Source organism: Coregonus clupeaformis, chromosome 19 (assembly GCF_020615455.1).
Source record: "Coregonus clupeaformis isolate EN_2021a chromosome 19, ASM2061545v1, whole genome shotgun sequence".
In the NCBI taxonomy this organism is placed as follows: domain Eukaryota; kingdom Metazoa; phylum Chordata; class Actinopteri; order Salmoniformes; family Salmonidae; genus Coregonus; species Coregonus clupeaformis.
Window position 1 is genome coordinate 9,711,761 of NC_059210.1, and position 13,686 is coordinate 9,725,446.

General features: G+C 43.9%; 1 protein-coding gene across 1 annotated transcript; it reads right to left on the reverse strand.

Moving 5' to 3' along the window:
- Positions 1 to 268: 268 nt before the first annotated feature.
- LOC121531619 (lamina-associated polypeptide 2) lies at positions 269 to 8,086 on the reverse strand. The gene is made up of 6 exons (XM_041836930.2): positions 7,186 to 8,086; positions 6,749 to 6,866; positions 6,299 to 6,466; positions 5,923 to 6,035; positions 5,590 to 5,699; positions 269 to 2,680 (listed from the first exon to the last, which is right to left on the reverse strand). Exons 1-6 carry the CDS (start codon positions 7,417 to 7,419, stop codon positions 2,263 to 2,265), a joined length of 1,161 nt encoding a protein of 386 aa, XP_041692864.1. The 5' UTR covers positions 7,420 to 8,086; the 3' UTR covers positions 269 to 2,262.
- Positions 8,087 to 13,686: the final 5,600 nt, after the last annotated feature.

The window sequence follows — 13,686 nt, forward strand, 5'->3', positions numbered from 1 at the left end:
AAATATTCTCAAACAAGAGCATCCCTCTGAGGTGTTTTTATGCATGTGACCAACTGGGTTAGACTGTGGGCGTCTGCACAGTGCGCACCACAAGACTGTTAACCCACTGAACTAAATCCTAGGCATTACCTCAGAGAGCCAACACAAATCTTCCGGTCTCAGGCAAGACAAGGGTTCTCATAATCGTCACCAACAGATATCAGTACAGTAGCTGTCCATCGAACAGTGTACAAACTCTGCCTCAATAGAGAAAACCACGGGGAGACAATTGAATTACCACATTTATTTCATGATACTGTTTCAAATAAAAACAGATTCAAAATCCTTACCCCCACAATCCCCATCATATCTGTCCATCCATGGGAAGCTAGCTGCCTGATCAAAGTAAAAAACATTGAATCTTTAATATATTCACCTGTGTAACCACAAGTCAACAAAGAGGTTCAGTTTTAGGATAGCATTTAAACATTTTTTGACATTTCACTTTCACCTCGACAAAAGACAAACATTAACAATTCACATTAGAAAAATACACCAATAAAAAATACTTATTTTAAACACTGGACAAAAATTTCAACATCTTGACAACAAAATTCAATGAATGGTCAATATAAGTTAAGTTGCTATCAATATTACCATTAGTCTCTCCTCAGTCAATTGTTTTATTGTCCCCTTTAGTGTTACCTCTTCTATGACGATGAAGTGTACATGAGGCAGAGTACATTTCTATTTATAGTCCAAGTAACCAAATTGAATACTTTGTTAACTCGTATACTTGCTCAACTACCTTTTGCAAAAACGTTATTCTTCCCAGATCAGTAGTGTGCGGAACCACTAGGAAGGGCAGTGTGGGTGCACTAAAAAAAGACAGCCAGTCTTGGGTCATGTTCATTAGGCAACAAACAGGGAAAACACACATTAAAACAGAGAGGATTATGCCCATTTTGCTACGGTGCCCTACTGATCATGACCCTGTAGATAGGACAGGAGGATCTGGAATCTAGCACAACAAATCACTACTAAATGAAACACGTACGTAAACTCACACAAACTCACAAAGCTATACTGGGATTTGGTCACGGCCCCTCAAGTCAGGTGCCATGATGAGCCATTCAACGGTCAGACCACTTAATTAGTTACTGCAGCATATACCAAAAACGAGCAATTTATCCAAAGAAAATCAGTTTTATGACCTTTATAACTTGAAAATAAGGGGTTTTCCTCATACAGTGACGAGACCTGACTTTACACTATTGGACATTATCACTCCTCCCAGCATTGATCAGATTAATTTAGAGCTGATTAGAATAGACCTGAGCACCATTCAATTCATAGTTTCAACAAATGATTCTACCTAGCTTTATTATTACTACTAGTGTATATTCAAAAATCCATACAGAAATACTTGTAAATGTTTCCGTAATTAGTAGCATTTCTTTGTGCTTGAATTAGTGGGAGGGCACTAAGCAGAGTTGGGGTCAATTCCATTTAAATTCCAGTCGATTTAGGAAGTACACTGGAATTCCAATTCTTTTCAATGCTTTTTAATGAGGAAAATTTGGAATTGTTTACTTTGTGAATTGACTGGAATTTAAATTGAATTGACCCCTACACTGGCACTAAGTGCTAACAGTGTGCAGGCACTTCACCATCAGAAAAACGCCTGGCACCACAGACACTCCAAAAACTACAAACATGTCCTTCAAAAACTACAAACATGTCCTTCAAAAACTACAACCATGCATACGACTTGTCTGTCCTCTCTATATCACATGGGAGTTCTATTTACACGCATAAGGGAAAAATACACACACAAAGAATACACAAAATACACTTCACACTATGATTAAAAACAACTTCATAATCAAAAACAAGTCTATTCAGACTGTCTCGCCAAGACAGTGTTGGTTTTCCAGGAAGCTGGTGTTGGTTGGGTTGAATACCCCCCCTGCTCTCCTCACGTGGGGTGAGGGGTGAGGAAAAGTGAACAAGGAGGGGACAGGGTAATAGTCTACCAGCCCAGATTAAAAGTCAGTCAGTCAGTCCTTCAAGGTGGGTAACCATGTATAAAAAGGTGAAGATGTTGGTGGTGACCAGAGGATGCGATGGAGGGGGTGTGGTGAGCTAGTGAGGTGTGGATGGCAGAGCAGTGGCCAGGTGGTCTGTTGAATAAACGGGGTTCTGACCTCAATTGGACAACCTGGTAAAATAACGGTAAAAAATACCCAAAACAAAGGGAGCAGGGTGGAGAGGGTGCACTGCCTACTTACCGCCACTCTCTGCTCCTGCACTTTGGCTGCTGCCTCCCCCGATACCCAGTGGCACAATCACATTATCGACCACGGCATCCACCACCTTATCAACCGTGCTACACAGGTGACCCTTAGCGCTGTTTAGGAGACCCTTGGCGTCGGTTAGCAAACCCTTGAAGGACTGAACCTGATCAGCATCGAGGTGCTGAATGGCGAAGTAGATGGACCCGGCTACAGTGATGAGCACCATGAGCTTCAGCAGGACAGAGAGGAAGCCGGGCCTGGCCGGCGCGTTTGAGCCCAAGGAGCTGCATTCAGAATAGGACTCTGTGTAGATGGAGCGCTCCAAGAGAGACTCGTTCAGCCAGTAGTCGCTGGGTTTCACCGGTCGGCCCGCCGCGCCGCGAATCGGTCGCCTGCAGCTGGCGCTGGGGAGAGAGGAATTAGAGGATGAGGTGAGTGACTAAAGTAATTACATCTACTGCCTTAAATACCAGTAGGGCTGTGAAGGTCATGGAATTTTGGATGGTGGAAATAGGCCAGCCAAATGACCGCAGTCTCCGATATAACCATCCCTAGCCGTGTCCTCAGAGCACGCGCAGACCAGCTGGCTGCTGTGTTTACGGATATATTCAATCTCTCCCTTTCCCAGTCTGCTGTTCCCACATGCTTCAAGATGGCCACCATTGTTCTTGTACCCAAGAAAGCAAAGGAAACTGAACTAAATGACTATCGCCCCGTAGCACTCTCCTCTGTCATCATGAAGTGCTTTGAGAGACTAGTCAAGGATCATATCACCTCTACCTTACCTGTCACCCTAGACCCACTTCAATTTGCTTACCGCCCCAATAGATCCACAGACGATGCAATCGACATCACACTGCCCTATCCCATCTGGACAAGAGGAATACCTATGTAAGAATGCTGTTCATTGACTATAGCTCAGCATTCAACACCATAGTACCCTCCAAGCTCATCATTAAACTCGAGGCCCTGGGTCTGAACCCCGCCCTGTGCAACTGGGTCCTGGACTTCCTGACGGGCTGCCCCCAGGTGGTGAAGGTAGGAAACGACATCTCCACTTCGTTGATCCTCAACACTGGGGCTCCACAAGGGTCCGTGCTCAGCCCCCTCCTGTACTCCCTGTTCACCCATGACTGCGTGGCCAAGCACGCCTCCAACTCAATCATCAAGTTTGCAGACGACACAACAGTAGTAGGCTTGATTACCCCTACCTGTCCCAGACCTGCTGTTTTCAACTCTAAATGATCGGCTATGAAAAGCCAACTGAGAGACCTGAGCCCTAGGACCATACGTCGGGACTACCGGCCGTGGTGACTCCTTGCTGTCCCCAGTCCGCCTGGCCTTGCTGCTATTCCAGTTTAAACTGTTCTGCCTGCGGTTATGGAACCCCTACCTGTCCCAGACCTGCTGTTTTAAACTCTAATGATCGGCTATGAAAAGCCAACTGAGATTTATTCCTGATTATTATTTGACCATGCTTGTCACTTATGAACATTTTTGAACATCTTGGCATGGTTCTGTTATAATCTCCACCCGGCACAGCCAGAAGAGGACTGGCCACCCCTCATAGCCTGGTTCCTCTCTAGGTTTCTTCCTAGGTTTTGCCTTTCTAGGGAGTTTTTCCTAGCCACCGTGCTTCTACACCTGCATTACTAGCTGTTTGGGGTTTTAGGCTGGGTTTCTGTACAGCACTTCGAGATATTAGCTGATGTAAGAAGGGCTATATAAAATAAAATTGATTGATTACCAAAAATGAGACCGCCTACAGGGAGGAGGTGAGGGCTCTGGGAGTTTGGTGCCAGGAAAATAACCTCTCACTCAACGTCAACAAAACAAAGGAGATGATCGTGGACTTCAGGAAACAGCAGAGGGTGCACCCCCCTATCCACATCGACAGGACCGCAGTGGAGAAGGTGGAAAGCTACAAGTTCCTTGGCGTACACATCACTGACAAACTGAAATGGTGCACCCACGCAGACAGTGTGGTGAAGAAGGCGCAACAGAGCCTTTCCAACCTCAGGAGGCTAAAGAAATTTGGCTTGGCACCTAAAACCCTCACAAACTTTTACAGATGCACAATTGAGAGCATCCTGTCGGGCTGTATCAACACCTGGTATGGCAACTGCACCGCCCGCAACCGCAGGGCTCTCCAGAGGGTGGTGCGGTCTGCCGAACGCATTACCGGGGCAAACTACCCGTCCTCCAAGACACCTACAGCACCCGATGTCACAGGAAGGCCAAAAAGATAATCAAGGACATCAACCACCCGAGCCACTGCCTGTTCACCCCACTATCATCCAGAAGGCGAGGTCAGCTCAGGTGCATCAAAGCTGGGACCGAGAGAATGAAAAACAGCTTCTATCTCAAGGCCATCAGACTGTTAAATAGCCATCACTAGCACATTAGAGGCTGCTGCTGCCTATTGAAATCACTGGCCACTTTAAGAAATGGAACACTAGTCACTTTAATAATGTTTACATATCTTGCACTACTCATCTCATATGTATATACTGTATTCTATTCTATAATATTCTACTGTATCTTAGTCAATGCCGCTCTGTCATTGCTTGTCCATATATGTATATATTCTTGAATTCCATTCATTTACATTTTAGTAATTTAGCAGACGCTCTTATCCAGAGTGACTTACAGTTAGTGAGTGCATACATTTTATTTTACTAGATTTGTGTGTATTGGGTATATGTTGTGAAATTGTTAGATATTACTTGTTAGATATTACTGCACTGTCGGAGCTAGAAGCAAAAGCATTTCACTACACCCGCAATAACATCTGCTAAACACGTGTATGTGACAAATCAAATTTAATTTGATTTTTGATTTAGTACAGCAAAAAAAATACAAGATTACACAAATGTATTCCTCTCCTCTGCTCCTGACTGCATGTACTACCATAGATTATATTTCTGTGTGTGCTGCTGCACCTTGCTGGCACCTTTCTATGTGTGCTTGTTTGCTACAACACCTTGCTTGTTTCAGCAAGGAGAAACAAAGTTTAATCACGTTGTTAAGAGTCCATGTTACCGCAGAAACGGACTCAACCACACTAATGCCCGGCCGTCCAGACTTCAGTCAGCTGTTTGTTTGTTCATAAAAAAAAAAAAAAAGATTATGACGGTTATTTTATTTTCATGACAGTCTTCATTTATAACTGTGGATTACACGGTTATACAGTAATTGTGCCAGGCCTACTGGAAAGAGCATTACCTTTCCAAAATGATATTTAATCTTTCTATACAAAACAACCATTCTTCAAGGCTACTTTGCTGATGAAGTGAAATGTCAACAGACTTACCTGATGCCTGTGGGTGAAAGGATCTCATTAGCGAGAATCTCTTCAACATTCTCCCTCGTCTTCTTAGGGGTCTGGTCGCCAGTTGCTAGGTTCACCTCCACCACCTGTAGCTGTGAACATTGACAATAACAACAGATGATTGAGAGGCTGGAGTTTTTATGGGTGCAAGATAATGTTATTTGTACATATTTGTGCTGAACTTTCTTGCTGTTGAAAACGAAAGCAGTTTTAATGTGAGAGCCCTGATTTCCATTGCATGTTTTAAGATGTTTTTATTATTATTTATGTATTATGTATTCTATATGGAAAATAAAGTTGAACTTGAAGGCTTACCTTACTGCTCCATCTGCTGCTGTTCCTAACAGTGACAGGAGTCTTCCCTCCGATCCTCACAGGCTGCTCCACAACAGGAACAGCCTCTGGTTCAGGAGCAGTAGCTATCTCATCTGGCACAGGTAAAGCGAACACGAGTCAGTGAGAATCAAGGCATCTAAACTGACAGTCAAACATCATAAAGTAAAAAGGATCCATTCCATTTCAATTCAGGAAGTAGACTGAAATGAACATTTTCCTCATTGCTTTTCAGTTTAGGCCTACTTCCTAAATTGAAATGGAATTGATCCCAACCCTGAATTAACTTTATTTGTTTAGGTGTGCTGCCTAATTAATGGTGCATGTTCTTGTGCAGTGGTAAGATGATTGCTCTCACCTTCCTCCTTGTCACTGTACTGGCCAGAGTGTGTGTTGCCGTTCTGGTTGCCATCTGCCTTGGCTGCAGCAGTAACTCTGGCAGTTTCAGGTGGGCTGGAAGTAGTCTCAGCTGTAGGTGTATCCAGTAGCTTCTGAAGCTTCTTCTCATAAAGCTTCCTGTTGGAGCCTGAGGGAAAGGCAAGGGAAACCAGTTTGGGATGAAGTGAACTGTCGTTAAAGATATCTCTCAGTTTGTCTGAGTCTGTTGGTGCACGCACCTCAATAGTCTCAAGTGGCTTCCTCTCCTCGCCTCCTTCCCTTCATCTACACAGGTTTGAAAGAACTGAAGAGTTGAAAGCAGATTCCTCAGTAGGCTTCTGCCATTTCGCTTTCACTTCTCTTCTCAGATCAGTGCAGATGAAGAAGAGGAGGACACCTTAGACAAGTGAGAGATATAAGCAGGACTCACCAACCATGGGCCCAGCGTTGACTCCATGCTTCAACAGCTCATCTTTTAAACTTGCATCGGTGAGGTCTGTGACTTCCACTTCTTCTGAGCGAGGCTTGTCTGTCTTCCTGGTAGCTTTCTATTGATGGATTATGGGTGTCAATACATAGACTGGTTAATTAGCTTATCTAATAGACCAAAGACTAGCCTATCTCTGACTTAAATAACGTTATCTAGTAAACAAACATCCATTAGAGAACCAATTCAAGGCATGAGTAGGAGGGAAGAAAATAGGAAGAAAATAGGATATTTAACTGAAATAACATCACATGGAAAGGCAACCATCATTTTACAACACAGGTATCTAGTGATTTCATGCCTTATGACTAACATTACAATATCAATTCATACTCATAGCACTGTAATAACCATTTATAACATCATATTTCATTACTTACTCTTCCAGATCGGCTCTTGTTGGAGACTACAGGGGCAGGCAATTCTTCATCACTGGAGAACGTGTCTACAGAGGGTGGACATTTTTTGTTCAGAACGGTCAAGTTCTTCAGGTACAACTGAACGTAGACATCTTTCTTCTGTTCGGAGCTGGGAAGAAGGACATTGTTGGCCGTGAGCTCACTTTTGAGCTTATCCTTCGTGAGAACCGACGGATCTTCGAGGAATTCCGCCATGCCTGGTTGCTTTCTTGTAGCTAAAAACTGTAGCTAGCAAGTAATGCTGAAATTTAGCAGTTAGCAAGCTCGGTCGCTAACAACAACAACAATGAAACGTGCAGAGCTAGCAATCTCGGCAAACGAAAAGACTGGCGCCCAACGATGTAACTTAGCTAGCATGAACTAGCTATCCGGTTTAGTTACTTGTTTTTATCTTCAGATGTATTCACCTCCGATCGCTTGTCTCAGGCTGCGATTATTTTGCAAAACTACAGATGCAATTTAATGGTATATTGAAACTGAACAAGTAAATACGGATTTTAAACTAGGCCCTATTAGTTAAAACCCGGCCTATTTGCGTCTGTCTGTCCGCAGTCGTAAACCAGTTAATACCCAAGGCAACAAAGAGGAGAGCTATTGGACGTTAGACCGCAATGAACTATAAACTAGATGGTGATTGGTCGGTCTTGAAAATAACAGATGCACCTGCCACAAAGAAAGAGGAGCTTCAACATCAGTAGGCCTAGTCAGCAGTCAAAATAGTATGTTGAATTCATTGTCTGAATTTCTGCCCAGATGGATTTTCGTATAGTTAAAAGTCCTTTATAATGACATGAGAGGTAATTTCCAATTTCATAACACTGATGATGATGATGAAACTCTGCATCCCCATCTGAAGATGGCAGTGTTATCCACTAAATGGTTGCGTCTGAAAACCAGAGTTCGTGAGAGCAGCCCCTTAAGCACTTCACATTTCACAGACAATAACTGACAAAGGAAAACTGTTATAACAGTGTTACATTAAACGTTATGAACCTTGTTTGACACAGGCGTACATTGGAATATTCTTAACATAATGTACACGCTGGTCAGATCGTTCTGAAGTATAAATGATAAATAAAGGTAAGATAAGACCTTATCTCACAAGGAAATAAATGTCCGTGACTAATTTGACCAGCTGAGAGCGAGAGAGAGCTAGAGAGCACAGTCATAGAAAACTCTTTCTGACCACTGTCTGGCTCCCGTCTTCAAGGCATGCCAGTTGCCAGGCCTTTAAACTCTGCGGTGGTGAGGTCCCTATGATGCCATGGTGACAGTGGTTTGAGGTGGCAGAGTGTTGCCCCCCTACCACCCGTAACTCAACTAGACCTGGGGCTGCGTCCCAAATGACACCATATGCCCTATAGTGCACTGGAGCCCATAGTGGTGCACTATACAAGGAATAGAGAGCCGTTTGGGACACACCCCTTTCTGGGATGCTGCTGCTACCGTAGAAATCAAGCAATGGATCCCCAGCCCACATCAGCCTCCAGCCTCAAACCACACAGAATACAGTGCTTGGAGTTTATAGTTCAGGTTTTCCATAGTTGACTTGCCAATGGGGTGTAGGCATAAAAAAATGTTGAGCCCTTGAGAAACACCTCTTAAGTTTTCTTTGTATGTCATTTACACAGAAAATATGCGGCGGGCCAAGAATCATAGAAAGTGCCTCCTTAAGCATAACAGTCGTGCCCTCTGAAAAATGATCAAAGTGGAGACTGCAATTATCAACGTTCACATGTTTTCAAAATGAGTTCATGTAAGAATGAAATACTGTATAAGGACATTGCTCTCTTAGGCTACAGTACCATACAGTGATTGTGAATGGCTAATAATATATATTTTGGGATGAATGTTTGTAACCTCTTGAGGCTAGATAAAGATTTTGCAATGGTGTTAACTTTTGGATACTTACTGAACTAGGCCTCTCTCAAATTTCCCCACCTGATTAAATTGTAGAAGAGTCTCTGCGCACTTAGATCAATGCACATTCAATGAGTATAAGGTTCAAGCTTTCAGTCATGAAGACATTCATCTGAGCATGCAGAGCATTTGATTGTCATATTTTAGCTTTGTCAATGAATTTGTTTGGCTCCAGATAATGGGAGATGTTTAGGCTCTCCGTGACCTAAATAGTTATTGTGTAGAGATAGTTTGGTAACATTTCACTTAAAGCCTGTAGGTATAATGCATTATAAGACTTTACTTTTATGACCCCCTTACAACATGCTATTATCATCCTAGTATTATCATGACTAAGTGTGTCATAGAGAGGCATAACATTATTATAAACCTTATAATTAGAGTTGTGTAGTCTTAGATGAGCCCAGATAAGATTCACATACTCAGAAAGTCTCCATAATCAAGAATGTAACAGCATGATGGGTGGGGACTCGGATGAGGTCTTGACTGAAATCCAACTCAAAGATCCAAAGTTCCTCTAAAAAGATTTTTTTGATCATTTGGAAAAATGTTGAACATAAGACTCTGTCCTTGGTCCAGTTTATCTTGGATTTTAAGCATTTCTGAATACCAATCGAGCCAACCGCTGCTGCAGGAGGAGCAAAGGAAAAGTCAACCTTTTACCACCCAGTGAATGTGTCTGATCCAATTCCACTGACACAACAAAATAAATACTGGTGAAATTGATAGAAGATGTAAAATGTAAATGGTTGAAAATGATAGTTTCAATGCATGGAGACTGCCAGGTACATTCGGTGCCGCCTCTGCCTATATGCAGACTACGCGAAGGGCCCAGTGGTGCAATTTCAAAATTTGGCAGTACATCAGCAGTTCTCCACCTCATGGCAAAATGTGTAGAATTGCAGGATATTACCTTTAAAACTGCAACATTTTCTCTACACCCGATGGCAAAATGTGCAGAGTTGCAGGAAATAACTTTAACACTGAAACAATTCTTTATCCACTGGTGGGGGCACAGAAATGTTTTGCCCGCGAGGTGGGGCCCCCTAACCAAAAATCGCTTAGGGCCCCCAAAAGGCTAGGGGCATCCCTGGATACATTGCACAAGGAATAGTGATTACCAGTGGAGTCCACATTCTTTAAACATGTTTTCTGGTATCCCAAATCTCCCATTTACCGGGTTTGATGTTTGATTGAATATGGCCCCTTGTGTGATCCTGATCGTTCCTGGGTAGGTTCCAACAGTTCCGTGGCACTGGATACAAATTCAAGGTGTGTGTGTGTGTGTTTCCGTGTGTGTGTGTGTGTGTGTGTGTGTGCGTGCGTGCGTGTGTGTGTACCACCACTATACAATAACTGAATCAGAATGGTTGGTTGGTGGGACATTTTCCCTGCTCCTTGCACAAACCTACAACAACAACAGTCCCCTTAATCCACTGAGGATGTTATTCATAACTGCCAAGCTAATTAAGATCCAACCCTGTCGTTTCCTGTTCCAGAGGGAGGTATGGCGCTAGGATGGAGGGAGGGTGGGAGGGATAGAGGGAGGGTAGGATGCGGGTGCCGGCACTCTGACTGCGTTTCGTTTCACAGGAGCTGAAGAGGAGATTTGTGTGTCCTGGCCTCAGAACAGCCATGCAGCCATCCAGCCATCCAGCCATGCAGCCATCCAGCCATCCAGCCATGCAGCCATCCAGCCATCCAGCCATCCAGCCATCCAGCCATGCAGCCATGCAGCCATCCAGCCATCCAGTAGTGGTTCAGCTCAGTCTGCTCACACAGTATATTTTTGTCTGTTGACAATTCAAACTAACTGTACGTAAAGGACACACACTTAGTTGTATACATTTCTCTCTGCAGGGGAAACTGAGATCCTCTCTTGGACCCTCTGTTGATGCTCATATGGCTCTCCACTCATTGGCGCCATACCAACTAAGTGCTCCATATACTTGCATTATTATTATTATTATTATAGGTTAAAAAAAAATTATACTCGTTTTGTTTGGCTGTCGAAGACAGAAAACACAGCTCATGTCTGTGTGCACTGCACTGGGCTGTTTCAGTTCAGACTAATGTTAGGTGAACTTTCAAGTCTCAAAATGAATGAAAAATATGTTTTTAAAATCCCTGTCGAGGACACCGGCAGCTTATGGCATGCCATGTTAGGTAATTTAGAGGAAAACGTAAGTGTTGACCCAACATCTACTCCAAGTGTAATGGAGTCACATCTAATTAATACCATGGAAGGGTCAACACAACCAAATACATATTCAAGATCTAGTCCCGTACTCACAAGAGACTCACTCAGTGCTGATATTGGATCAGTTTTGCCTTTAAGATCATAATCCATAAGATAACATGGACAGAGGGGACCTGATCCTAGATCAGCCCTCCTACTCTGAGATGCTTTTTGAATACAGGCCCTGAAGTTACCCCTGACTTCCAATTCACATCTCAGTAGACGTTAGTACAGGAGTTAGAACTTTCAACCTTGTAAATCTTTTATCCTCCTCGCTGTAATTTAAGAGATCATGGGCCCTGTGTGCATAGGTAAGCAGAGCCGGTGCCAGGAGACCTACAGTGCTATACGCCAAACACAATCACCAGCCCAGCAGCCCTGCCCAAACATAAATCCATTCCGTGTCCCCCAGCACAGAACTGGCTCTCCGAGACAACCGTATGGCGTTCAGCCTCGCAGCGTCCCTCAGCAACTCAATACCTGCAGCACAATTAAGGGAACTTTTACTCTGGCCAACAAAAAAAACACCCTGCAAAGTGAACGTCTCCTTATGTAGGCGACAGCTGATATAATAGCCATAGCTAAAGAGTCCTCGATTAAATTCTATGGGCCTGTTTCCCGGACAGAGATTATTTCAATGGAGATTCTGAGCATGCTAAATGTAATTGAAAATGAACGCCAGGTGTGTAAGCAACGTATCACTGAAATTCTCAAGGGTAATTCAGACAAACAGTTAAACCCGTCACCTAAACATGGTTTAACCATGTCTCAAACTTTCACTGAACAAACATAAATTAATATGGCTGACCTTCATTAGGATTAAGATCACTCTATTGGTTAATTGCACACAAGGTCCAACCAAAATGTTACTTCCGCTTTTAACCCCTCCAAAAGACTCACATACAAATACCGTTTTATTTTTATTTTGCGTGTTTGGGGGCTGCCACACTAGGACCCCGGGGAGCTGTTGTGAGAGTGGGAGGTAAGTGTCTTGCTCAAGGACACAACGGCAGGCAATGGCATCTAGGAATTGATACCAGTAAACCTGCCAGCTCACTTCCTGACAGATTTTTTCCTGTCGGACCCGGGATTTAAACAGGCAAACCCTCCAGTTGCTGGCTCGCCTCTCTAACCACCTGGCTACCTGCCGCTACATGATTTAACCAAGTCACGAACCCAGTTGACCGTAAATAGCCTACAGTCCTGTGGCTGACTGACACGGTTGAACCGAGTGGCTGGCCGGTACCTCAGGATGAACAGAGAGAGGGTAACCTGGAAGGCTCTTGAATTAACAGGAAATAAATATTTCCGTGCTTAACTTGGCCCAGGAGCCCTCAGTCAGGCAGGGCAAGCAATCAGACCAGCTTCTGCTTAGTTTCCCTGCGCTGCCCACCGGCCACCTCGCATGGTTGAATGAACACCGTTACCGAACCAACTGCCCGGCCCGGCGATGCCTGGAAAAGCCAAAGAGCAAAATACTTTTCTCAAAAGACTCCTGTGCTGTGAATTGCCGGTGGCAGCCATGGCATTGGCATGCCCTCTGGCTCTGTCCATTTCCCTCTCTCTCCATCCTCTCCTCTCCATCCTGGATGCCTGGACTCTGAGCTCACCAGCCTGGCCCAGCGGCACTCCACCGGAGCAGCAGACTGGGGTTCAAATACAATCCATATAAAATCCTTTAGCTGGGCTTGATTTAGCTGGGTTTGATTGAGCTGGGTTTGATTGTGCGCACTTGGCTTAACGGACCAATAGAATAGCCCCAAAATGGCAAACCCTGGCACCATCTGGCACTACTGACAGGCTAGGGCAAACACTCAAAGTATTTGAAATATAAGTCTGCCCTCCATTGGAGCAGCCGTTCGTCGTCCTGGAGTCTGGAGCCTCACTGTACTGTTAACCCTACCTAATAAATCAACCAGCATTCAGCAGAAACACAAGCAGCACTCACAGTCACACCGGGCCAGATCGAGGGACATGTCAACATCTCAATGTATTTAGCATTTCACTGTAGGGGATAGTGTTGTAAGTTGAGCCACCCTTGTTTCTAGGAAACCATAAACAAAATTAATAATTTGACCAAATATTTAGGAAGAGGTCATCATTTCATGGAGTCTGTGAAGGAAGAACCCACCCGGCAGAAACTGGTGGAATCAACATTGTTTCTACGTCATTTCAACCCAAAAAATCTATGTGATGACATTCAATCAACGTGGAAAACTGATTGGATTTGCAAAAAGTCATCAATGAAAGGGCATTTTGTATTTTTTTTCACCCAACTTTGAACCTAAATCCATTGACATGGT

Excerpts from the sequence above, each read along its gene's own strand:
- LOC121531619 (XM_041836930.2), bottom strand. The coding sequence starts at position 7,419 with ATGGCGGAATTCCTCGAAGATCCGTCGGTTCTCACGAAGGATAAGCTC. Across the intron at positions 6,867-7,185 it reads ACAAGAGCCGATCTGGAAGA|AAAGCTACCAGGAAGACAGA; the intron begins GTAAGTAATGAA and ends ATCCATCAATAG. Across the intron at positions 2,681-5,589 it reads CTTTCACCCACAGGCATCAG|CGCCAGCTGCAGGCGACCGA; the intron begins GTAAGTCTGTTG and ends CTCTCTCCCCAG.